The 27,148-nt window shown below is 46.3% G+C and overlaps 1 protein-coding gene across 6 annotated transcripts; it reads right to left on the minus strand.

Annotated features, from left to right (window-relative positions):
- Positions 1–17,637: 17,637 nt before the first annotated feature.
- Positions 17,638–24,419, minus strand: LOC123055211 (HBS1-like protein). 6 transcript variants are annotated; one of them, XM_044479196.1, is made up of 13 exons: positions 24,233–24,419; positions 23,304–23,401; positions 22,992–23,153; positions 22,683–22,864; positions 21,903–21,980; positions 21,178–21,479; positions 20,946–21,056; positions 20,383–20,873; positions 20,125–20,293; positions 19,677–19,916; positions 19,421–19,555; positions 19,214–19,333; positions 17,638–17,915 (listed from the first exon to the last, which is right to left on the minus strand). In XM_044479196.1, exons 4-13 carry the CDS (start codon positions 22,744–22,746, stop codon positions 17,754–17,756), a joined length of 1,872 nt encoding a protein of 623 aa, XP_044335131.1. In that variant the 5' UTR covers positions 22,747–22,864; positions 22,992–23,153; positions 23,304–23,401; positions 24,233–24,419; the 3' UTR covers positions 17,638–17,753. The 6 variants fall into 6 exon arrangements, with proteins under 6 accessions (XP_044335131.1, XP_044335130.1, XP_044335132.1 ...); XM_044479195.1 differs by having other exon boundaries at positions 22,992–23,169; XM_044479197.1 differs by having other exon boundaries at positions 21,903–22,028; positions 22,992–23,169.
- Between the last annotated feature and the right edge of the window lie 2,729 nt (positions 24,420–27,148).

A 27,148-nucleotide genomic window follows, 5' to 3' on the forward strand; every position in this document is an offset into this window, starting at 1 on the left:
GAAGTTCCGGTCGCGGCCTTCAAGGGCATCAATAGTGGAATCACGGCATCTCGCATTGTGTGAGGGCGTGAGGAGAACACGGTGGCCCTAGTGGCTTCTTGGGGAGCATTGTGCCTCCACACCGCTCCAACGGAGACGTACTTCCCCTCAAAAGGAAGGAACTTCGGTAACACATCCTCGTCTTCACCGGCTCCACTCTTGGTTATCTCGTCCCTTTACTTGTGCAAGCTTACTTGTGTTATATCCCTTGCTTGCTTGTGTGCTTGTTGTTGTTGCATCATATAGGTTGCTCACCTAGTTGCATATCTAGACAACCTACTTTGATGCAAAGTTTAAATTGATAAAGAAAAGGCTAAAAATTGTTAGTTGCCTATTCACCCCCCTCTAGTCAACTATATCGATCCTTTCAATTGGTATCAGAGCCTCATCTCTTTATTAAGGACTTTTCCGTCCGAAGAGTATGGTTGACACTGTAGATGGTGCGGAGGAGAACTCCGGTGTGAATCCATTCTCGTCTATGGCCGATGGGGGAACCACGCTCTCTCATGAGGAATTCAATGTGGCTTTGGACACATTGAAGACCTCCATGACGGCCGAGGTTGAAAGCATGTTTAATAAATTCATAGAAGGGCTTAAACTATCCACCACACCGTTGAAAGTGGGTGATCCCGCTAACAAGGTGACGGATGCTAACTCCGACAAGGGGGAAGCTACTAGTGAGAAAGCTCCTCCTTCTAGTGGTAAAAATGGCACCGGCATCTTTTCCCATGTGGAACCTCCACTTGTCTATGGTGGACCGCTTCCCTCCACTCATTTAAATCATGTCGGCCCTGCGCCTAAGGTTGAGAAGAATGTGGACTTTGATTCTTGGGTCTATCGCTTTAAACGTCATTTAAATCATGTGAATACTAATCTTTGGAGAATCATTGAAGAAGGTTTCTATCCGCATGACCGAAGCAACTTCACTCCTAGAGAAGCCGTGGATAATCAATTCAATGAGAATTCTCTCTTCATCATCCAAGAAGCAATTCCACCCGAAGATCTTCCTCATCTCCGGCCCTACTCCACGGCCAAATATGCTTGGCACCAAGTTGTTTCTCTCTACCGGGAAAGTGCAAGCATTCAATGCTCAAACTATGAAGTGGTGCAAGATGAAGCCGATGAGTTTGCAATGAAAGAAGATGAAGAACCTCGTGAACTTTATCGGAGAGTAACCAAACTCGCGGTTTCACTCCGAGATCATGGAAGCAAGGACACGGATGACAATTGGATCAAACGCAAATTCCTCAAGGCAATGATGCCTTACCACAAAGCCATGTCCTCCGTCATTCGTCAAAGGCCGGACTTCCACACCTTGTCCTCAAGTGAAGTGTTGGATGAGTTCGTTGCTATGAGCATCTTGGACAAGACCGCCGACAATGCGGTACTACGCTCTCAACGAGTAAAGAAGCCCAACCTTGCACTAAAGGCCAAGGTTAATGTGGAGGAAGAGGACGAAGAGGAAGAAGAGGAGAGCAACCCCGAAGATACAAAGTATGCCTATCATGAACACATGGCTCTTGCTTCAAGGCAATTTTGGAGCAAGAAGAACTCAAGGCCCAACTTCAACAAGAACAATTCTAGTGGCACAAAGGTCAAGCAACGTGTGAGGACTTGCTATAATTGTGGCAATGTGAGCCACTTTGTTGCGGGAGTGCCCTTATGAGAAGAGGGAAGACAATGGTGGCAAGCTCATCCGAAAGGACAAGGCCAAGTCTTTCCCCAACAAGAGCAACTTCACCAACAAGACTCCTCCCAAGGCATTGGTGGTACAAGAAGAGTACAATGAGGATGATGGCGATGATGATGAAGATGGTGAATCGGTTGCCATGGCCTCCGTTGCCACTGCGACGACACCACGGGTGTCTCTCTTCGACTCACCCAATGAGAGAATCACCGCCAAGTGCCTCATGGCTAAAGCCACCAACAAGGTAACCCCCAACATCAAAACTACCATCATTAATCATCCTTCTTTGATGGATTGCATTGATGAACACGAGGGATCTATTGTGGAGGAGAACGAGTTTGAGTCCTTTATGAGTAAACTCAAGGGTAAATCCAAGAAGCACTTCGTTGCTCTCTTGGAACAACTTGGTGAAGCCAATGACATGATCGAGGCTCACGAAGATACCATCTCTAAGATGGAGGGGCATAGTAGTGACTATGTCGATGAGATTTCGGATCTTTCCAATGCTCTTGAGGAAGAGCGTGGTCTTCGTTTGGCTCTTGAGGAGTCACACAACGATGATCATGCTAAGTTAATAAAAGATCTTGATCATGCACTTGTTGTATCTCGTGTGCTAAATTCCGAGAAGGCCAAACTTGGGGTTGATCTTGCTAGACTCAAGGAGGAGTTTGATATACTTGACAAGGCTCACAAGGCCTTGAAAGGTGTTCATGCTAGCCTCAAGGAGTCTCATGATCAACTCCAAGTGAAGCTAACCAAGGAGAAAGCCACCTTTCCTCATATGGTGCTAATTGATAATGCAAATGCTACTAACCCTTGTTGTGAGCATGTGCATCTTGTTGAGGAGAATGCTAAGTTGAAGGAGCAACTTGAGAAAGGCCTTGTGTCATGCATTCAAGGTGAGAAGAACCTCAACGACCTTTTGAGCAATCAAAAGGAAGTTGTGGCCAAGGAAGCGATTGAGTTCGCACCCATGCCCAAGAACAAGAAGAAGAATGACAAGACCAAACGACCTCCCCCTCTCAAGCAAACCTTTGTGAAGGAGGGTGAGGGTGTTTCCAAGGAGAAGAAGAACAATGAGAAGGGTGGTGGTGTCAAGAAAGGCAATGCCACCCCTTCCAACAAAGCCGGCGACTTTAACCCTTCTTATGTGTTGTGCCGTGCTAGTGATGGGCATGTTTATGCAAAATTTGTTGGTTCTCCTTATGAGTACATTGAATGGTCTATTTGGGTGCTAAGACCCTTGTTACTAACATCAAAGGACCCATTACAAAATGGGTACCTAAAACCAAGCATTGATTTCTTGTAGGTGTTTGCTTCCGGTGGGGGATCATGGTTGCTCGATAGTGGAGCAACTAATCATATGACCGGGAGCAAGGACTTGGTGGTGGATGTTCACAAGATTCCATCTATGTCCACCAATGTCGAGTGGGGTGACGCCTCGTCCTCTAAGGTATTGGGACTTGGCAAGGTTGTCATTTCTCATGATCTCACGATCGAGAAGGTCATGCTTGTTGAGTCCCATGCATACAATTTACTTTCCGTTCGTCAACTTGCACTCATGGGTTTTGCCACTTTATTTGATATTGATACCATGGCCCTCTTGTGGAGCAAGACTCTTAAAGTAGCCTTTGTTGGGCATGTCGAGAACGGTCTCTATGTGATTAACTTTTCGGAGCGACCCACTAAGACCGCGACATGCCTAATGGCTAAAGCTGACGTGGGATGGCTTTGGCATCGCCGTTTAGCCCATGTCAATATGAGATCTTTGCAAAGTCTTCTCAAGGGGGACCATGTCCGTGGACTAATGAATGTTAGTTTTGCTAAAGATCGTGCTTGCAGTGCTTTTATCGAAGGAAAGCTACATGAGAAGGCTCACCCTCCCACGACTATCATTTACTCGAAGAGGCCTTTGGAGCTCCTTCATTTGGATCTCTTTGGGCGTCCATCCTTTGATAGTCTTGGGGGTAGGAAGTATTGCTTGGTGATTGTGGATGACTATTCAAGATACACTTGGGTATATTTCTTCAAGAGGAAGAGCGAGACCCAACAAACCGTCATTGACTTTGCAAATGAAGCCCAACGTCAACACAATGCAAAGATCTTGACTATTAGAAGTGACAACGGCACCGAGTTCAAGAACTACACCTTGGATGAGTTTCTTAGTGATGAGGGGATCAAGCATCAATATTCCACACCGTACACCCCTCAACAAAATGGTGTTGCGGAGAGGAAGAACCGGACGTTGATGGATGCGGCAAGGACCATGATGGCGGAGTTCAAGTCTCCCTACAACTTTTGGGCCGAAGCCATCAACACCGCGTGGCATGCATCAAATCGTCTCTATCTCCGCAAAGGCTTGAACAAGACTCCATATGAGATACTCACCGGTAACAAGCCCAACCTCAAGTACTTCCGGGTGTCGGGTGTAAGTGTTTCATTCTCAAGAAAGGTGTGCGTTTGTCTAAATTTGAGGCTAGAGCTTATGAGGGCATATTTGTTGGTTATGCTTCAAACTCTCATGCGTACCGTGTCCTCAATAAGTCCACGGGGCTTTTTGAGGAGACGTGTAACGTGGAGTTTGATGAGAATAATGGCTCCCAAGTGGAGCAAAGTGGCACTTGTGATGTAGGTGATGAAATTCCTCCTCAAGCCATAAGAAGAATGGGTGTTGGTTTTATCCTACCCATTGAGGAACCCCTTGTGGCCGAAGGAGAAGGACAATGCTCCACTCAAGTGGAGCCATCACCAACCCAAGGCCCACACGTTTCTGAAGGACAAAGTGAAGGCCCTTAACCTCAAGAACAAGATCAAGGGCAAGATCAATCCCAAGATGGTGTTGTAACATCAAGTGATGTCCAAGGTCAAGTTCTCTCCTCCGAGCAAGTTCAAGATCAAGAGCTTCCTCAAGATCAAGAACAAGCTCAAGACGGCGCTCAAGATGATCAAGTGACCGCTCCTCGACTCACCCCCGAGGAGGAATTGGAGCGTCGTGCCGCCAAGATTGCTTCCAAGCTCTCCACCAAGGGTCATCTCATGAAGAATGTGCTTGGAAGCATCCAAAAGGGGGTAAGCACTCGCAGACAATTGGCAAACTATTGTGAACATCACGCGTTTGTCTCTTGTGCTGAACCCCAAAAAGTATATAAGGCGCTCGAAGATCCGGATTGGCTTAATGCCATGCATGAAGAACTCAACAACTTCGAGTACAACAAGGTGTGGAGATTGGTCCCAAGGCCAACGGGGAACCACAATGTCATTAGAACCAAGTGGATATTCAAGAACAAGCAAGATGCCCGTTGGACCATCGTTCGCAACAAGGCAAGATTGGTGGCACAAGGCTACTCCCAAGTCGAGGGTATCGACTACGGTGAAACCTTTGCTCCTGTTGCTCGCCTTGAATCCATTCGTTTGTTGATTGCTTATGCTTCTCATCACAACTTTAAGTTGCAACAAATGGATGTGAAGAGTTCTTTTCTTAATGGTCCTATTAATGAGTTGGTGTATGTCAAGCAACCCCCGGGTTCGAGGATCCCTACTTTCCCGATCATGTGTATCAACTCGATAAGGCACTCTATGGCCTTAAACAAGCCCCACGTGCGTGGTATGACCACCTTACCGAGTTGTTACAAGATCGTGGATTTGAAGTTGGGCTAATCGACCCCACTCTTTTTACTAAGAAGGTCAAAGGGGAGTTGTTTGTGTGCCAACTATATGTTGATGATATTATCTTTGGTTCCCCTAACAAAGCTTTCAATGAGGAATTTGCCGCACTCATGACCTCAAAGTTCAAGATGTCTTCCATGGGAGAGTTGAAGTTCTTTCTCGGGTTCGAAGTGAAGCAAAGAAGAGAAGGAACCTTCATCAACCAAGCCAAATACACTCAAGACATGCTCAAGAGATTTAAGCTAAGTGATGTCAAGCCGGCTTCCACTCCAATGCCCACCAAGTGCCAACTTGACATTGATCCCAATGGTAAAGCGGTGGATCAAAAGGTATATCGCTCCATGATTGGCTCCTTGCTTTACCTTTGTGCATCTAGACCGGATATCATGTTGAGTGTGGGAATTTGTGCACGGTTTCAAGCCGCACCTAAGGAAAGCCACTTTGTGGCGGTCAAGCGAATCTTTCGATATTTGGCTCATACCCCAAACTTTGGCTTATGGTACCCAAGAGGAGCAAACTTCAAGCTTGTAGGATATTCGGACTCGGATTGGGCGGGAGACAAAGTGGATAGGAAGTCCACTTCCGGAGGGTGCCAATTCCTTGGTTGCTCTTTGGTAAGTTGGTCTTCTAAGAAGCAAAGTTGTGTGTCTCTCTCGTCCACCGAAGTGGAGTATGTGGCAGCCGGTAGTTGTTGTGCACAACTCCTATGGATGGGGCAAACTCTAAAGGACTACGGTGTCATTTGTGACAAAGTGCCTCTTTGGTGTGACAATGAAAGTGCCATCAAGATTTCTCTCAACCCGGTGCAACACTTCAAGACGAAGCATATTGAGATTCGGTATCACTTCATCCGGGATCACATTAGGCGAGGGGAGATCGAGCTCAACTACGTCAACACTCATGATAACCTTGCAGATATTTTCACGAAGCCCTTGGATGAAGCAAGATTTCGCGAGTTAAGGCATGAGCTAAATATCATTGATTCGAGCAATGTTGCTTGAACCCTTGCACACCCCACCATACTCAACTTGTTGTCTTGTTTAGGTTGAGGCATGGACATAGGGGGAGTGTTGTTCTCTCAATGAACTTTCCCTCCCCCCATTATGCATAAACTAATCAACCTCTTTCACATTAGCCATTTTTTATGGTACTTGTGCTTCAAAGATGAGTTTTGGTCATGGGCCCAAGGTTAAAATCTTCGCGGCACCATACCTTTGGACTCAAACATAGGTGGCCTCGGCCACCGCCCTCTCTTGGAGAGGTGTGTGCTTCTCGTCCCCTTGTGTTGGTTTTGCGTGTGTGTTTGCCCTCGTTTTATTTTTGTCGGTTTCTTTTCTTGAGCATAGCCGTGTTGGCCAGTCTTTTTGTGGCTGAGCGGTACTACCGCTGGGTGTGCGGTACTGCCGCTTATGATCGTCAAGCGGTACTACCGCCGACCCCAACGGTACTACCGCTGCGGGGCGGGCGACGGGGGGTTATGTCGGGGCAGGCGGAGTTGTTTTTCTCCCCCATACCCATTCGCTCCACTCGCCCGTCCTCTTCGTCGCTCCAGCGACGTCTCGCCGCGGGAGGGCTTCGGCCGGCCGCCGTCCTCGTGCCGTCCCTCTCCATTTCTTCCGGTGGAGTCGATCCCCACCGCGTCCTCTTGCCATGGATGCCGGTATTGCCCCCTTTCCCGTTCTTTCTTCGCCTAGATCTCACATCTAGTTGTTACGGGCAATAGGCATTGTTCTTCTCGATTTTTGGCTAAGTCGAGGCTTGAGTAGGATGGAGAGGGCTTCTAGGCCGGTTGGGTTAAGGTTTGGTAGGTTTATTTTTGAATTTGGCATACCCGGTAGTGCCGGATCTGTTCACGGCAGTAGGGAACCGCCGTTCCTTGTCTAGAGCGGTACTACCGCTCACCTCGCATGGTACTACCGCTCGCGCGGTACTGCCGCGGTTAGGTCGCGGTACTACCGTTGCATGCCCAATTCCATCTTTTTCCTACCACTTTTTGATCGATGTTGTTCTGTTTTGAGGCTTATGCTCTTTCTTTCGTGTTGTTTCTTCTGCTCGTGTGTTTGGCTCCAGGTGATGAACATCCTGAGTAGCAAGTCCGCCGTGTCAACCCCGGACGTGCAACGTCAAAGCGCTACCGCACCTCTAAGTCAGCGGGTGCTTCCTCAAGTGCGCCACCTCCGCCTCAACTCCAGAAGAAACCTGCCAACAGGCCGAAGCCAAGGAGCAAGACTGTGACTGAGTTGACTGCCAAGGAGTTCTGGGAAAGGCGTCGCCGCAACCCCTATGCAGAAGACCAAGAACCCAATTTGGTCAACCGCCCGTTCTGGAACCGCTTTCAGTTTGCCATCTACTTTGATGTGATCAAGGCCAAGAAGAATCTCTATGTTGATGTACGCTCCATCGACACAGATGCCATGGAAAAGGACCCTGAGTACTTTGGCGAAGCCCTTCAGATGTGTTCTCAGCTGAACATTCTCAGAATCATGCAGTTCAACAAGGACTTGATGCAGATTTGGTGGCTCAATTCGATGCTACTGTCCATCTTGGAACTGATGAAGAAAGGACTCTGACTTGGATGACAAATTGCAAGTTACTTTCTGTCAAGTGGAAGGCCTTGATGGAGTTACTTGAGGTGGAAGATCATGGGCTTGAGACTCCTGTCGGCTTCCGCCCTCACCGCAATGCAAACTCCACTCACAAGCAAGCCCTCTGGCCCTACTGTACTGTGAAGGTTCACCCTGTGACTAAGAAGGAAACCTATGAGCTGTCTGCCTTTCTGGATATCCTTCATCGCGTCTTCCGTGAGACTCTCTTCCCTCGTATCGGGAATCTGGATATGGTCCACTCCTATCTCGTGGACATGCTTCTCTTCTGCCAGCATGAGAAGGAAGCAAACACTGGCGAGTCCCTGGACATTTCTCATGTTATGTGGTCTGAACTTCTATCGACCGTTTCTGAGCGCAAGTGCCCGATCTATGGTCCGTTCATCATGTTGCTCATTGAGAAGGCCTGGGCTCATGTCTATCCCAAGGTTATGCTGGAAACTCGAGAATTGGTTTCTCATGAGATCAAGCGTTTGAGGAAGAAGGACAATTGGGGCATCCCGGCTCCTAAATCTGGGGGTCCATCTACTGCTGCTGACATGGAGCCCGAGGGCAAGGCTGAGGCCGATGATGATGAGGACTATGAGCCCTCCGGAGTGGAGCCCCCTTGGGCGAAGAAGATTAAGCGCAAGATGAATAAACTTTTCTGCATGGAGTCTCATGGCCAGTACATGTCTCATGTCTCTGAGAAGAAGGCCCGCAGCCGTCACCAGGAGCTCATGCGTTAGTTGGGTGCGACCGTTGCCAGTGGTTCTGGGCCAGATCACTTAGGAGGAGGAGTGGATTCAGCAGCACTGCCCGTGGACCGATTCAGACACCGAGCAGTTTCCGACCGATGACGGCGGTGCAGACAATCCCGCTGGGCTATGATGTTTGAGATCCTCAGTTTGCTATCACCTGGAGCCGTAGCTTCGCTCTTTGCCTTTTTGGTGTCTCGATGCCAAAGGGGGAGAGAGTTTAGGGATTTGTCGTTGTCGAGTTGCGAGCGTGTGTTTGTGTGGCGTGTTTGTGTTTGCCTTGCCTGTCTTTCTCGCAAACTCTTTTCTAGTGTTGTTCCTTGCTTGCTCTGGGTTGGTTTGTGCTCGTGAGACCTTTCTATCATATGGTGTAAGACATATGCACTCTATCGCATCGTATTAAGCTGATGTTATCCTGTGCTATTTTCTTTGTCTCTATTTACTATTGCTTAATTAGTGTTAGCCTTATTATTGCAAGATATGCATGGTCCATAAAATATAGGGGGAGTGTTGATCCTAGTATGTGTGCCGTGCAGTCCAAAGCACCTATCTAGATAGCACACATCTAGGGGGAGCCCGTCTATATTTTAGAGATGTGGGGTTTGCTTATGTCCTATTATTCCCTTTTGTGCAAATCCCGTATTGTCATCAATCCACCAAAAAGGGGGAGATTGTAAGGGCATATTTATCCCTAAAGTGTTTTGGTGATTGATGACAATGCTTTTGCGGACTAATCTTGTGCGTTAAGTATCTCAGAGATTCATCCTTTGGCACGAGACGATTCCCTCCCCTCGGAGTTTGAAGCGAAGACGGTGTAGCCCTTTCGGTTCAGTTTTGGTGGACTTGTGTCGTAGAAGTCACCGTACTATCAAGAGGGGGTCCGCTTTGGTTAGGCTAGGGTGGAATCAACACGTACACATCCTTTTCACACCCTCTGAGCCTTCCCGCTTCGATGGAGGTTCCATTCCCTTTTCTCTTGAGTTCGTTTTGGTCCCAGCGGTAGCACTGCGGTGCCAGCGGTAGTACCGCTTAGGAGTCACAGGCGGTAGTACCGCTCGGCAGCGGTAGTACCGCCGGTGGGTCCTCAGTCGTAGTACTGCTGCGGTACTAGGCCCCTACCGCATCGACTCGAGGGGGTCGCTTCTCGTGTCGGATTATGCGACACTAAGCAGCGGCAGTAGAGCGGTAGTGCCGCTCATGAGCGGTAGTACCGCCCTACCACCGCGGCAGTACCGCACTGGGTCCAACTCCTGCTCTCTCACCAGCCCTCCCAGATTGCACGGCAGTACCGCGAGGGGGAGCGGTAGTACCGCCCCCACCTGCGGTAGTACTGCCCTCTGCGGGGCTGTTTAGGGGGTAACGGTTGGATTGTTCCCCCCTCTATAAAAGGGGTCTTCTTCTCCAAAGTTGACCTACCTCTTCCCCCAAAAGCTCCATTGTTGCTCCAAGCTCCATTTTTGCCCGATCTCTCTCCCTAGCCAATCAAACTTGTTGATGTGCTCGGGATTGGTTGAGAAGGCCCCGATCTATACTTCCACCAAGAAAAATTTGATTCCCCCCACTAATCCCTAGCGGATCTTGTTACTCTTGGGTGTTTGAGCACCCTAGATGGTTGAGGTCACCGCGGAGCCATAGTCCATTGTGGTGAAGCTTCGTGGTGTCGTTGGGAGCCTCCAATTAAGTTGTGGAGATTGCCCCAACCTTGTTTGTAAAGTTCCGGTCGCCGCCTTCAAGGGCACCAATAGTGGAATCACGGCATCTCGCATTGTGTGAGGGCGTGAGGAGAACACGGTGGCCCTAGTGGCTTCTTGGGGATCATTGTGCCTCCACACCGCTCCAACAGAGACGTACTTCCCCTCAAAAGGAAGGAACTTCGGTAACACATCCTCGTCTTTACTGGCTCCACTCTTGGTTATCTCGTCCCTTTACTTGTGCAAACTTACTTGTGTTATATCCCTTGCTTGCTTGTGTGCTTGTTGTTGTTGCATCATATAGGTTGCTCACCTAGTTGCATATCTAGACAACCTACTTTGATGCAAAGTTTAAATTGATAAAGAAAAGGCTAAAAATTGTTAGTTGCCTATTCACCCCCCCTCTAGTCAACTATATCGTTCCTTTCAGCATGGGAAGCGGCAAACCGCTGATTGGCCGCCACATTTGTCGATGAAGAAGATTGTGATCACATAACATTGAAACTGTTCAGCCCCTGACAAAAACTCACTCGGCACTATCATTGTCATCACCACCACCATGACATACGACTGCATTAGCAAGGACAGAAGATGAAGCCGTGCGGACTTGTATTCTGTGCAACACTGCCCTGACCATCGAGACGTTGTCGCTAAGAACACTCAAGTCTAGCATAGAGGAACTGAAGTTGCACTTCAATGTTGGTCTTTATGTTTCCCCCACCTCTCGGTGACAACACTAAGGCATCTCTCCTCATCCTACAGTGATCATTGTACCTCTAGGTCGGTGAGATACAATGGTGGCAATGCTAATGTTCGTCGACAATGATCATTGTACCTCTAACTCGGCGTCTGCATTGAGCTACATTTTGAACTACATGTCATTTTTTAGAGTATGGGTTAATTACTTGAGCATGGAGGATAAGCTATCCGTGAATTTCGAAGGCAGGAGCAGAAGGGGCTCTTCTAGCAGTGTGTGCATGATTCATTTCACGCGTGAAAGCACATTGTGTCCTACGACATGCACATCATCCATGAACGCAATATGAAGTCATTAGCATATCGGTGGTACACCATCTAGACCACCGTCGCCAAGTTTTGTGGCATGGTTGATTGGCTGAAGTCAAGGTGGCCATTGCGTGCGGCACCCGTGGAGATCGTAAGTTTTGCTTCTTCTTGCTCAACTGTTTGATTGATTCATTCATTCACTCAATGTTGATCTATATATTTGTAGCCTATATGCGCTTCCGTGATGTACCACAGGATAGATGGCTGACCATTTATGCACATACACTGTTGGATGAAGCCCAAGGGGCAGTATGAGTGGGACGACATGATCCATTTATAATAAACTTATTAAACATCCGGTTAATCTCGTTGAATTTGAACTATTTCTCATTGAATTTGAACTATTGTTGTACTAGACTTATTTCCATGCTATGCATGGATAATTTGTGCTATTTTTTATCTGAATTTTTATGAATTCCGTCATGTCTGATGAATTTCGCCCGAATTGTTGAAATGTATGCGACTAGCATTGGATGGCCGGCTCCCGTATTCGTGTCCGCGAATTTATCCCCCACTATCCGTGGATGGATGCGGTGTCTGGTTTACGAGTCAACGTTAGAGATGCCCTAAACACCTATTACCTTTGTTCCTAGCAAAGTGCTTAAAAGCTTGTATAAGTGAGATATGTATAACTTACGGAATAGAAGCTGACCTACTAGCTCCAAGTGTTTGACATTCATTATTTTCAGTTTGAAAATACTACAATACCCCATACTTTTCAGGGAGAAAAGCACTGGATCTTACTGGCTAGCACCATGAGGTGGTGGGCTAGCCTGCCTGGATTCGATCTAACTTTTTGTGAATCAGATGTATATAGACATTTTTAGTGTGTTTGTTCATTCATTTCAGTCTGTATTTATTTTATATTAAAATATCCAAAATATTTTATATTTGTGAATAGATAGAGTAATAAACTAGTGCCTTGTTCCTCCTAGGACCAAGTAGATTTTTTCAATTTACACTTAAGGGAGTCACCCACCAGGCACGCATTTACAGTCGTCGTCGTCGCTAGCCTCCATACCTCAAGCCTGGACCACATCATCGGTGCCGTTGTTGAACATTAACACATGGCTATTTGTTTTTCTCCGCATGGTCACGGTACACCCATGCCGTGATGCACGTCTGGCCCCGCCTCCAAACCTCTCCACCACTGAATGGTCAATCTGTCAGTTGGGAAAAGAGAAGGAAATCACAGGTTGTAACTACTTGATTTCACTTCATGCATCAAACATAACAAAGCAAATGATCAGATAGAGTTTGCCATGATTTTTTATTACCAATGTTCTGAGGGATATGTTCCTTGATGTCCATGTCCACCATAGGCGGAGCTTAGCGCAACTCGGGGGAGGGGGGGGGGGGGGCGAATAACTTCTTTTCTGTGAGATCATAGATTAAAGAGAGTAGCGCCCCCACCCCCTGACAGCTTATTCTAGGATCAACAAGCTGGCTAGGAGCGCGGGACTCGCCGCCGAGGATGTCGTCTAGGTGCGTGATGACCGGGTTGTAGGCGGGCTTCACCCACTAGCGCAACAGCGGGTCAGCAGGGTTCTTTGGGAAGGCGACTTTCTGCACCTACACCTTGTGGGTGTCGATACCGGTGTAGAGGTTGGGATGCCGCCCAGGAGAATCATGGCGGAGCATGACCAACAACCATTGGTGTCGAAGGAGGGCAATGGGGTCGAGCGCAGTGTGAAGGGCGACCCAGTTGACGAGGTTGTGGGAGACAGAGTGACCCCATGAGAGGTTTCCGATGCCCCCACGTCGCGCCCAATATGTTGTACTGGTAGAACAAGTGATACAGACTCTTGTGGTACTTTGGCCTTGTCGGTACATGCAACAGAAATGACTAACCGTAAGTTCCAACAAAGTTAGATCTACCAGAATAATCCTTCCCTACACAATGATGTGGTGTGCATGCATGGAACCACGGAGAAATTTTCCCCGTAGGCATAGCACTATTGCGTTAAAACACATGATGAAATAGAGTTTCGGTTTGCCAAAACCTCCCAAAAAGAAATTTTTGGAGAATTTTTTCCCGTGGGCGTAGCACTATTGCGTTAAAACACATGATGAAATAGAGTTTCGGTTTGCCAAAACCTCCCAAAAACATTGGCAATAATAATGTTCGGAGTGTCTATTAGCCAGGCACCTGAAAAAAATGTTTTGCATCTATCACTTTTCACCAGGACCATCATATGTTCATCCAACGGCCCCAAAAAGATAACAATATTCATCTTCTTCCCTTTCTTATTTCTCAGGCCCTAGCCTACCCCGCCCCGACCGCCGGCCTCCACCAGCTGTGATGTTGTAGCTCGCTACCGCTCACAGCGTCCACTACTAGGAAAATGGTTTTAATGATGGTATATGTTAGCGTTAAAAGTTGGATTGTGGTCATTAAAGACCTTTAATGACCATAATCTGGTGATCGTTGTAGGCTTCATCATTAAAATTAATAACGATCACATACCTTTTATGGTCGTTATTGTTGGAACGACGGGATGGTGTGTCATCGTTAATTCTAAGGAAAGAACGACCATAATTGTAGTACTAACGACCACCTTTTGTCATTGTTAATAATGTTCTAATGGTGATCGAAGAATTATTAATGACCACTTTATAGTATTAACGACCACTACTTTCACCATTTTGATATACTTCAGGACACTTATATTTAGTATAAATTTTCAGTCAACCACCTATAAATTGAAAACGACCACTTTATGCAACATTTGGCATTTCAATATTAACATCCACATTACAAATGAATCTAAAATGAAAGTAGCATAGCCTGTTTTATTAAGAGAAATCAGATAAATTAACGAAATTTTGACATACAATTCTGGAATTAAAATCCAATTTAAGAAATTTGAGTCAAATGCACTCCTTAGACTACTCCTAGTGGGAGTAACATAAGAAGTAACATGCATACCATATAAGCATAATAAGTGATGTGACAAATAATTAAAAGAGGAGAGCGAGAAATGGATTAACATAATATGTTACCATCACATAACACTTAAAAAATTATTCTACAAAGTAATAAATGAAGTTCTCTCTATGTGATCATACATACGACACTACTCACTATGGAGTAGTAACATAAACTAGTAACATATACATGATAATAGTCTAAGTTACTCTCCACTATGACTAGCCTTACTAACAATTTACATGCTCATGTCTAACTAAAAAACAAGACAGCTAGAAAAGATAAGTAAAATTTATTTATCTTCAATTGAGAGACGCCATTCTTGTTTGAATGGATATCATTCTTCATCGGTGATTACAATGCCTCCCGATGGTTCTATATATTACAGTGGACCATCAATCCTACGACATGTTGAGTAATTTATGAAAGTCAATACAGGTAAATAAATTGGCACTATAAAATCATATAAATTGGCGCTATAATAACAATTAATAGAAAAGAAGAACAAGGACTGCGATGTTACTATAATAACTATTCACCATAAAAAACATTAATTTGTTCTAAGTTGACAAAGCATCTAACATTAGTAGTCATCGAAATGCAACCATCTACACTTACAGAACATATAACGACAGGGCAGATTCTGCTGCAATCTCTTACATATTCCTTGATAGTTTCTCTGATATAATAATAAACAAATTCATTAGGCAGTGAACTTACAAAGTGCAGATGGACTTACTGATGGCGGTAAAGAAACATCTTTTCCACTTAGAATTTTTCGCGATAAAGGGCGACTCGGTGATACATTTATGAGAGGACAAGTGGTTAGACAATGCCACTCTCTGGGAACGGTATCCAGCCTTGTACCACATTGTACGCGATAAGAATGATACTCTTGCGCATGTGTTGAGCTCTTCCCCACCAAATATATCATTTAGGAGGGATTTGATTGCCCCCCCGCCTTGTGTCATGGCAACATCTTCTATCCCGTTTGGATTCAATTAACTTGACACAAGGGCGGGATGCGTTTCGCTGCAATCTCACTACGTTTGGGTCCATCGCAGTTGACTATATGTACCTTGCACTCTCGCACACAGACATTCAAGTGGACAGTAACAAACTAATCTAAGAATCTAAAATGCCACTAAAAGTTAATTTTCATGTGTATCTTCGGAGAGAAGTTGTGCTAACTAAATACAATCTCCCTAGTCGCAACATGGGTGGCAGCATAATCTCATGATCGGTCCACGTTCTCCGTCGACATAGGCATAATTTTGATCTCATATGTATTTATTGTTGCCACTTTTTATATTCTTTGTCAGACGGTTCGTTTGATGGATGTGTGCATCTTAGCTATGCAGAGACCGAGTATCGCTCTTTATACTTTGTATCCGATGCTATATTTTGATTTAATAAAAGCACCCTTTGTCGGAAAAAAACACATCAAGGTTCACGCAACCTAGGCCTGCTTCTCGCTTCTCCTATGCCTGCATGATGTGGGTCACGATGCCGACCGCTACAGTGCTCCCTTGCGACCAAAGGAATGCCCGGCCCAGGGCCTTGAGGGTTGAGAGCTTCTCCACGCACATCAATCGACCAACTGACATGCTGACATGGCCAAGCTAGCAACCAAGTGATCAACGGCCTCAACAAACACGTGGATCGGGAAGCCAGTGTGGCATATGTGTGTATGGATTTACGGCTGGAGAAGAGTTTTTTTTGTTTGCATAAATCAGGGAGCTTTATTCCATAGCAACAGAGTTAATACAAGATCAAGAAAGGCGGCGATGCAACCAACAAATGGTGCCACGGGCTGTGCGAGCATAATTGACAAGATAATGAAAAACCCTGTTATGAGACCTACCTATTTTAAGTAGTTTAAACTCCCGCTCTACCATGAAGTTCTTGATTTTCTTTACCAGATTTCCAAACTGTGATTCGACGAGGGAAGCATTCGACATAGAAGATAGACCGACCACCGACTCCAATTGCACCAGAATAAAAAGGCTAGCCCAATGCAGGGCTAGCTGACCTTCTCATTATTATTACTTGAATCTCAGCTTCCAAGGTGTTATCGCAATAAAATAGAATTTGTTAGGCAGCAAAGACAACCTCACCCTTGTTGTTTCTTTGATCATGCTTGTCGCTGCCGAGCCATCTTCCAATGTGAAAGATCCGTCCATCAAAAGCGCAAGCCAATCCCGCGTCCTCTCATTAACAATTGGAGCAGACATATGAGAATTCTAACCCTCGTGTTTATGTCTTCGAAAGAAGGTAAACTTGAAGTGCATGCACAACTTTTTAGTGACTGATTCAAAATAGCACACCAGCTTGACAAATTACAACGAAGATGAACAATAAATTTCCACGATAAAACTAAAAGTTACATCAACGTTCTTCGAGGTCGTCCTCTCTGGTAAAAAACCACGATAAAACTAAAAGTTACATCAACGTTCTTCGAGGTCGCCATCTCTAGTTTCATACTATTTCACATCTTGAGTTTTTCGACTTTCCACGTTGACTCAAAAGCAGAAGACCAAACTGTGGCCGGGGACACAACCCTGGCATGGGAAGTCGACAAACCGCTGATTTGCCGCCACATTTGTCGACGAAGAAGATGATCGTGATCACATAACATTGAAACGGGTGAGCCCCTGACAAAAACTCACTCGGCACTATCATCGTCATCTCCGTAGCAAGGATGGAAGATGCAGCCGTGCGGACTTCTGTTCCGTGCAATGCCGCCCTCATACCGTCGGAGACGTTGTCGCTAAGAACACGCAAATCTATCATGGCAGAGCTGAAGTTGTGCCTCAGTGTTGATCTGTATGTTTCCCCCACCTCTCAGTGGCTGAGATAGAACTTGGTGAAGCGCGTGCACGTCGACATCAAGGGCATGATTACATACGCATAGGCCGTCTTAGATCGATCGACGGGTCCACTATTCCGTCCATTCCATCCGATACCGACTGCATACGGTGGGTTGGATGGTCCAAATCCCAGGGTCCAACACCCCAACACTCCAACTGCTGCGAGCCAACGACCTTCCGTTTTTTTGACACCGCGGACGCAGCCATCGTACTACTCCCGGGGATCATTATACACCTATCTCGGTGAGATCACGAGCTCTATCATTTTTTTACGGGTACATCACGAGCTCCTTGAAGGTGACTGATCACGAGTAGTAGCTAGCAGTGAACAAGTGAGCTCTGCTGCCGCCTTGAAGTGTTAAACAAATGTATGTATGCAGACGCCGAGTTAACTAATCCCGAACACCGGTGAAGCTGTTACAATATGTACGTATGGATGGTTGGTTCAATCGAATGGATGGTCTCATTATGCGCGCCGCAGGCTAGTGTATCTATAACTCGAGAGTTTGAGTTGAAGCAGCTCGATCGGCGGACGTGCTGACATGGGCAAGCAAATCAACGACGACCTCGACGGACGGGGACGGCCGGACGGGACGGTAGGTGGAGCTCGCAACGTGGACATGTCGACCTGACCAGTGAGCACGGCCCAATCAGATTAATAATAAAGTAAGATAAGGTAACGAGGAGAATAATGGTTCAATTTCAGAGGAGACGTCCATCGATCATTTTGTACGGCTCAATTATTTGGAGCTCTAGCTCTCTTTCTATATATGGATAGAGATAGATAAGTATATGGACGTGGTAGCAGCTAAGCTGGGGTGCATAATGGTGCCCGCGCCACATGCCCGGCGACGGTTACCCATGATTGTGTCGTCGTGAAAACCCATGTGAGCCATGGCCCTCCGACAAACGGAAATATCCTCAGGCCAGGCCAGCGCTCAACCGTTCATCGGTCACAACTCACAAGTGCCTATGTGCTTGCCAAAAAGAAAGACAGGCATTCACCGACTGGATCATGTCGTTTTGCATTGCACTGATGAGGTGCAGCTAGCACTCCCGTTTTGTTATGCTAGCATTCTACTGTGATGCGAATCGCGAAGGACCACGCGTTGAGATGCCGCTGCACTTGTCCAACTCACAAGTGCTACATGCTCGCGATAAAAGAGGATGTGTCGTTGAATCATACACTGACCGGATTATGTTACAGAGACAGAATGCACTGCGCTGATGAGGGACAGCTAGCCCTCCCACTGTGTCATACTCCTACATCATTGCTGGTACTGTAGTGCACGTGCCGCGTACCGTCAGCATGTGTGTCGGTGCGCGTGTAGCCGCCGAGGAGGATCGCAACGCGCGAGCTGCCACGCGGTCCACGCCCAACAGCAGCAGGAGGAATTCATGAGTGCCTGCGTACAGGAGATGCGGACGCGGCAGCAGCGCCAACGCCCAACCCAACAGCAACAGGAGGACCTCCTCATCTGTGCCTACAGCTACAGGGACATGCGGCGACGCGGACGGACGCATCCGGTTCGGGGATGCACATCGGATTCCCCAGAATTCGACGCGCCAACCACCAGCCGGCCGCGCACACTCACGCACGCACGAGCGCCCAGCCGCGTCCGACCGACCCAAAAGCAAACCGCACGGGTCACCTCCCGCGCGTGGCGCCCATAAACCCGCCGCCGTCCACGCGCGCGCGCACGGGGAGCGGCATTGCCAGTGCGCGAACAGTGAGCGAGTGGGTGCCGCTGCTTCGAGTTCGACCAGATCCTCCAACCAAGTAAACTGGTCTGCTCCGCCAAAAACATTCAGGCTCACGCACCCCTGACGACGAGTATGCGTGTGTCTGTCTATACAACTCTGCTCCTACAGGATGGACCTAACCAACGCGCCCTAAGAAGCCTGCTCTGCTCGCTCCCCCTGTACCTGCACGACGCGGGTCACGACGCCGACCGCCACGGTGCTCCCCTGCGACCGCAGGAACGCGCGGCCGAGGGCCTTGAGTGTTCCAAACTCCTCCACGCACACCTCCCTCTCCAGCCTCACCTGAACAAAACAGGCACCACAGACGATCACCACTAGGCACTCATTCAGTCTCATCTGCTGTAAGGGCGCACACGCAACGCAACGTACCTCGACGACGGCGGCCTGCCTTGCGGTCAGCATCCGCGGCTTCCTCGCCGAGGCCTTGCCGGTCTTCTGGTCCAGCAGCGACACGATCCTCACCAGGGACGCCGACACCTTCGCGTGGTGTGCGTGGAGCTCAAACTGGGGAGGAATTTTGGGCGGGTAGCGACCAGCACGTCAGTGCGTTGGGCGATGGCACGGCATTAGTAACTCTATGAGTTCTCTCACAATGCATGGTCAGTGGTTGGTTGCTACTACATACCTGAAGGCCCGGCAGTATGGGTACGGTGATGTCTAGCACCAGGATCTTCAGCTCCAGGGAAGACGCCACCGACACGGGGTAATCTGGATGGCACAGGACTCCACCCGACATCACATGGATAGGGTCGATCCCTTGCAGCCCAATCGCAATGTTGTCGCCGGCTCTTGCCGAGCTGAGACGAGAGGAGTCCCGCTCGATGATTTTCACTGTAGCTAGCTCTCCAGAAGGCATCACAAGAACCTGAAACAAGAGTCTTTTCAGATCACACAACAGCTCCAGAAGAAAAAGCAAGATAAGTAACTGCAATTATTGAGCAGAGTACATTTGTTTGGCAGCGCATATCGATATTGTCTAGCAGGCACTCTGCTCCGAAACAAACGCGATGGAATTCATAGTTCAGAAACCAACAAGTATGACTAACTGTGAGGACATAAATTCAGAGTTTTACCTTGGAATCGCTTCGGATTGCTCCACACACTACTTTACCGCAAACCGCCACTTGCCCCAGCACATGGGATGAAATAACATCACAAATTGGAAGCCGTAGTGGCTTTGAAACATCACGGTGAGGTGCTGCTGACGAGTCAATTGCTTCCAGAAGGCAAGTCCCATGAAACCTGACCAACATATATTGATTATACAAATGACCATAAGTTGGCGAAATAGAGATAAGCGATGAGGTCTACCATGCGGAATATTTTATTACCATGATGAGAGACGAGTATCTGAAGCTGCTGTCACCAGATTCTCATTTTCCATTGCACTCAAAGGAACCCAGGTTATCGCTGACTCTTTATAGCCACATGATCGGAGAAAAATGCCAAGTTGTGATTTCACATAATTGAAGCGTTCCGCCGAATATTCCACTGAATCCATCTTATTAACAGCAACTATCAAGTTCTCAACACCGAAACTTCGAATAAGCTGTGAGTGCTCCTTTGTCTGTCCAATCCCATTAACGCCCATACCCGACTCAAATGATCCTAGAGAGGCATCAACAACTAGGACAGCTGCATCAGCTTGTGTCACTCCAGATATCATGTTAGGAACGAAATCTTTGTGACCAGGGGAGTCGAGCATAACAACTTGGTAGTTTTTGGTGTCAAAGTATGCTACACCGACATTCATCGTGATACCACGTGCCCTTTCGTCAGCACTCTCATCCATGGCCCAAGCATATGCAAACGACCCTTTTCCCTGAAAACAAAGGTTATAAATACAGAGATGTGTACACATACGAAAACAGAGGCTGAAAATATTGATCATTACCTTTTCTTTCGCTTCTTTCTCATTCTTATGCATTTGCTTTTTTGAAATTCTACCCAGGGCATGCAGCAACCGACCACATAATGTTGATTTGCCAGAATCAACGTGACCAACCTAGCAATAAGTTCCAATTTAAGGCATCCAAAGAGATTAAGCACAGGACAAGACCAACTAAATACCTTTTAGGAAAAAAATACTAGAACAGCAAGTATGTAATGCATAGGTGGTCACTTACAATAGCAAGATTTAGTTGCCTAGGCATTTCTTGATCTTCTCCCTGTAGCATCCACGGTTCTGGCTTGTACTGTGAAACAGGAACTGGCTTCTTAATCTTGGCTTTACTGTTTTTTGGCTTCCTCTCTAAACTCAAATGTTGTAGCTCATTGTCCAAAATAAGAGTTTCGTTCCGAGTATTGGCGGCAACACTGCTACTATTTCCACCAAGTTCATCCAACTTCACTGATGAACTTGGGTCTGTACTTGTATCCTTCTCAGCTACAAGATCATCATCACCCATCACCATCTTTCCGGGGATATCTACACATGGAACAGATGTATCAGCTGGTATGAATGAGTCAATATGCAACACTACCAAGTACAAATAACACCAAAACTTGCAGTGTGGAAATTAACTTTAATTTAGAATATTAAAAGCAGATTAGAGACAGTAGATTGACACATTGATAGCAACATTGGACCAAATGTTATCTGTGCCAAGGTCCACAAACCAGTGCACGGTTCTTTGGTCACACTGGCACATAGTTGCTCTCTACATGATAACCAGATTCACTGGTTATGCTTAAAGATGTGAGATTAGTCATCCTTATCAACTACAAAAGTTCCACATGAGCTTGCAAACAAAAATATACAAAATAAAGTTCTCTTGATTCTCTTGAACTAAATGTTTAGATGCATCTTTTAAGTAGTCAAGAGAATAAGAGAAAATGCTACAAAGATTACCTTTTCGCAAATGTCTGGACGATTTTAAGCCTATAGAGACCATGTCATCAGGAGATGGTATATCAAACTTGAAAGGCACTGTCAATATCAACATAATGCAGTCATGTTCCAGGTGTCTCCACTAGTCTATCCAGGAAACAGAATGATATCAAGGAAACAGGTAATAATTAAGTATATTCCTAATACACATTATAAAACTATAAGATATGAACCTCCTATGAAAGAACAGCTAGTCCATCATATGAATGTTTACCTAAACTCCAAGCAATAGAATTAAACATTCGCATTGATATTGAAATTATTCTGAAGGCCTAGAGGAAGCATATTTCATAAGCCATGTATTAGACATAAAGCTCATATGTTCATGCTAAGTTACTGTGTACCCTCTGAAGAAGTTTTGGCAAATCTATCAAAAGACCCATAATCCACCAACCACTTTCTTGCTACAACTCTTGTGTAGAAGAGGTAAGAAGGTCTGGCTTGAGCTGCTAGCTATAATCCAGAGCACATGACAGTTAGTTTCCTTCACCATATATATTTTTGAATATAATCCTTCACCATATCTTGTAATGAATTAATGATAAGCAAAAGTTACCATCATTGTGGCTTAGTCAACATATGCTAATATTGCCTGCATTGAGGATTTAAACTAGCTAATGACATGTCTAGTTATGAATACACATTGATTTCTGTACATATTAGATGGAACATAAAGCTGCAAGAGTATGGATGATACGCTGCAGAGAGTAAATACTTGCTTTGTGTAGAGGTGTAATGTACCTATGTTATGGCGCTGCTTATGTGTCATGAATGTTTTGTGGAGGGTACCCAAGGAAGCTTGCATATGTCCTGTTGCGTTTTTGTTGCCTCGAAATCCATCGGAGAAAACAATGGCTTTTGATTTTGGACTGGATGGTGTGAAAAGAGATCTTGCCAGTACAGACACACCAGAATGCTTGTTTCTGCGTTTAGCTATATTTCAGGAGAGGAACTCAACTAAATTAACAGGCTAAACAACAACAGTTATACTATACCACAGGAATAAAAGCAAAATGAACCAGGGAATGCAACAATAATTATGTTACATACCTCCACCTTCAGGTTCATTGGTGTTATTGAAATACAGCGACAAATCCCGAAGAACGCCGCATACCTCACAGGACATACAACTCGTATCATTTTGCTGCGAGCAAATGGAGCACAGCCACGGCCCAGCATTTCTATGCGGCCCCTCGAGATCAGATTGGTTATCTGTTTTAGGTACAAACTGAAGAGGAGTTAGTTAGTGAGTAACTACCAATCCCCTGACGGTCTGGTTATATGAACATACTTCTCGTAGATGTGAAAAAAAAAGAGACACCATGTGTTTCCCCAGCCCAATTAGGCAATGTGGTAACTTACCATCTTTTGTTTTCAGAAAGCCAATTTTGCTGTCTCTGTGGTCACCACACGTATCATCAGAGTGCAGGTTTATATAACACAACCACGTGAGGCACGTCCTGGTTAGGAAACAGCAAGAAACATAAGCCTAACCACAGCTTATCAATGCAGAAACACAATGTGATCAATGATAAGTTATAAACAGTAAGCTAATAATTTGCTCCCGGTGGACTGAATCAGTTCCAAGGAAAGCAAACACGATAATGCTAACGGTTCCGCCTTTTGATGAAACGACACACAAATGCACCATCCACCAACAGTCCTGCCAATGTCCAATGTCCAAACATATTGACGAAAAAGGGGGTCACGACCCGGAACTACTGCTAACATCCATAGCTGAAGAATGAATGAAACACTATCGGACAGTGAGCCAAACATCCCATAGTTATATGCAACAGCCCTAAAAAAGATTGGCCGAAGGGGTCACAGAGGACTCGGAAATCAGAGGTCGGAACTACTGCTAACATGGATAACTGAAGAATGAACACTGTCGGACAGTGAGCATATCACTCATATGGGTCTGCAAACCAAACCAAAATTGACAAAATGGAGCGAAGGTGGCACGCGAACCGAGCATCGAAACTGGCCTGGCCACGACCAAACAGCCAGCCTCCGAGCACCATCACAAACTGCTCCAGAGGAACTCGCCCAGACGCCGCTGCCCAGGAGCCCAGCGCCAAGCCAAGACCTAACCCAGAGCTAACTAACCGCGGCGCCCCCCTCCTGCCCCGCGAGCTCCATCCACAGCTACTACAAAGCCACGCGTCTGAGCCCGCATCGGCGGAGCGTCTCCGTCACACGCCCCGCTAATCAGCGCCCCGACGCAGCATCCCGCGCACGATACGAGAGGAACGGCGACGACAGGAACCGTCGGGGAGCGGGGCGCTTACCGGCTCCGGCCGAGCAGGGTCCGCCGGGGCGGTAGCGCGTCGAATCGCTCGCGGGCGCGCACCACGAATCCGAGGTTGGGTGCGGGAAGGTGCTTGATGAAAGTGGGTAAGAGAAGAAAGGGGATCGTTTTTTTTTCTCGCTCGGTGCTCTCTGTTGGACCTGAGCAATCCCGAAGCCGGAGCGACATGTTCCTCCATCCTCTCCGTTGGTCTGGCCCACAGTCATATCATCCGCTGAGCCCAACCTTGACGCGCTCCCTAAAAAAACAAGTTTGGCCCAATGTTGCCATCGAGAAAAAAAAATGTGTTTTTATTTGTTTCATTTTTCTAAAACTGTACAGATGCAAGCACTCATATATACGCGCATACACTCGACCTATAAACGCGCACACGCACAACCTACCCTATGAGAACTTCCGAGAGACCGAGCCAGTATATCATCTTGAGATTTACGAATTCACCGTAGACGCCTCGTAGTCGACGGGTACGTCTCCTCCCACTGAAAGCGTATCGCTGGAAATTCTGAAATAAATCTAAGAATAAATACGAGCACCATGACTTAAATCCTGGTGGACTGAAGATACCACTATTATCCTAACCATTCAATCACAGGTTGGTAAATAATTGTGTCCGCCTATTTGCCTTTGTCTATTTACCATTTTGCTAAATCAATCTATTTTTAAATGTTCTTTCTTCTCTGATTAATTTTTTTAACATGACACATTTCAGTAACCAGAAACAGAGCCACGACAGTTTTGCAACCTTATGGCATCTCCAAGGCGGACCCTCAAACCTTCACTATATGTCCGGACCGTAGTGTCTGACCCACTTTTGCCATCCAATGGGAACCTATATATGTCTGCTTAGGACATAATACATGCTCCAGCGTGAACGGGTGCCTCATGAGTCCACGTCAGAAAAAATTGCCTATGTGGAAGAAAGAGAAAGAAAAGCAAATGATGTCAGAGGGAAGCGAGCTTTTGCAGAAGAGGTTGCTGCCTCGCCCAAAAGCAGAGGGAGAGCTGTGATGCATGTGTGATGGCCCACTGAAAAAGTAAGAGAGAGAATCAAGAAACAAAATGTGGTCCGGTGATTGCATCGTTGGCAGCCGGGGCAGCACCAAGGTGTAGCCTCCATAAATCACGCCCTTAGGGCATCTGCAACAACTTGTATGTTCGATTGTTGGTAAAAGTGTCCACGTCAACAGCCAACAACACATCATACAAACTCTTCAATGAGACGTATGTTAAGCGTATGTTAAAAATCCAGGCGGGTCCACTAAATGTTGAAGAAATGAACAGACTTGCCTCGGAGCTTGTGCATGGAGGGTTGCTTCAGGATCATACGATTTCATTCGCTCTCTTCTTTTATTACATGCCATGTCATCAAAACAGTCTATGTGGCAATTTTATCAACGATGATCATACAACCATTGAAAATGCCCTTAGCTGTCCGGACGTATGGATTTTGGTATCCAAGAGACAAACGTCATGGAGCTTTGTTGGAGTCCGAACATGCACGGTCTCCACCTACATGGAAAATAGTGGTATCCAAGAGACAAACGTCAGACACTGCGGTCCGGAAAATAGTGGAAATCCATGACGGTCTCCACCTACATGCACGGTCTCCCCCCACGTTTGAGGGCAAGAACTAGTGGAGATTGTTTTCCCGTGGAGTTTTTCTCCTCCCAACCGGATACTTTATGATTGGCATTGAATAACTCCCTCCCGTAGCATGTCCGCGGACCACGTCGGGACATAAAAACAGATATATACCGGAGGAATTTGCGGGTTGGCGTCGGAGATGCCCTTATGGTATATATAAATTCAAGACAACACATCTCAGTAATATGTATGGGTGAAGAGCACACCACAAATAATGGTGGACACCTTATAGCACGTATTGTCATCATTCATCAATGCAGTAAACTTTTGATGGGATTTTGGATGTTGGGCACTCGGTGTAGGGATGCCACATTAGTTAAGCATGGTTTATTACACAAAATAGTTCCCCTCATGCTTCAAGCATGAGCATTCAGCTGATTCACCAATCATGATAATAAGATGAACCCAAGAATAGATGGGAAAGTGAAGGAGCTTGCATATCATGCCTTTTACGCTTGCATGCTCCCTCTATATAATCTCACCAGGTATTTCTTGCCACGGGAAAACAATCTCCAATTCTCCAGGAGAAAAACTCCACGGTTCCATTTGAGATATTGCAGTAAACCAAAGTGAATGCTACGTCGTTGTACATGTGTGTTCCAATACACAAAAAATGCTTTAGATTCCCACAAAGTGCTCGTAGGTGACTACTGATTGGTAAGGGCTATGTGTTTGTATGATTGCGTTGCCGAGCATCTCACCGCGGGGGACGACGGCGACGGAACAGATGGCCATGGCAAAGCTCGGCCCACACGTCAGGATCTCTTCCTGTTACCCCATGAATAGTCATCCCATGTGTCCAAAACGACGCATGTACATGGCAATTGATGTCTACTACCCACTTCTATTTTTGTAACTTTCTTAGGCCTCCAAGAACAGAAAATTTAGAACAACATCAATTTCCCTCAACCGGATGACCTAAAATTTATCAATCTATAGGAGGCATAGGCATAGGTAGAAAGTGTTCTACTCTCAAGCAACCGTGCAATCAAGATACAAATAGTCGCTGGTGTCTCCAACACACCTCATACAGTTGTTAATTGTATCGCCCCCGAGATTGATAATTTGTATGATAGATTGATAGTTTAGATGGTAACAATATTTTTATTTTTGTATTTCGGCCCATGTAGCCATCGAGAAAATAAATGTGTTTTCTATTTGATTTAGCCATATGTCTAAACAAACTGCTGCTCTAAAACGAGTTTCAATTATAATAGTGTTTTTCCATCCATATTTTTCCGAACGGCGTGTA

Source organism: Triticum aestivum, chromosome 2D (assembly GCF_018294505.1).
Source record: "Triticum aestivum cultivar Chinese Spring chromosome 2D, IWGSC CS RefSeq v2.1, whole genome shotgun sequence".
Classification (NCBI taxonomy): Eukaryota; Viridiplantae; Streptophyta; class Magnoliopsida; order Poales; family Poaceae; genus Triticum; species Triticum aestivum.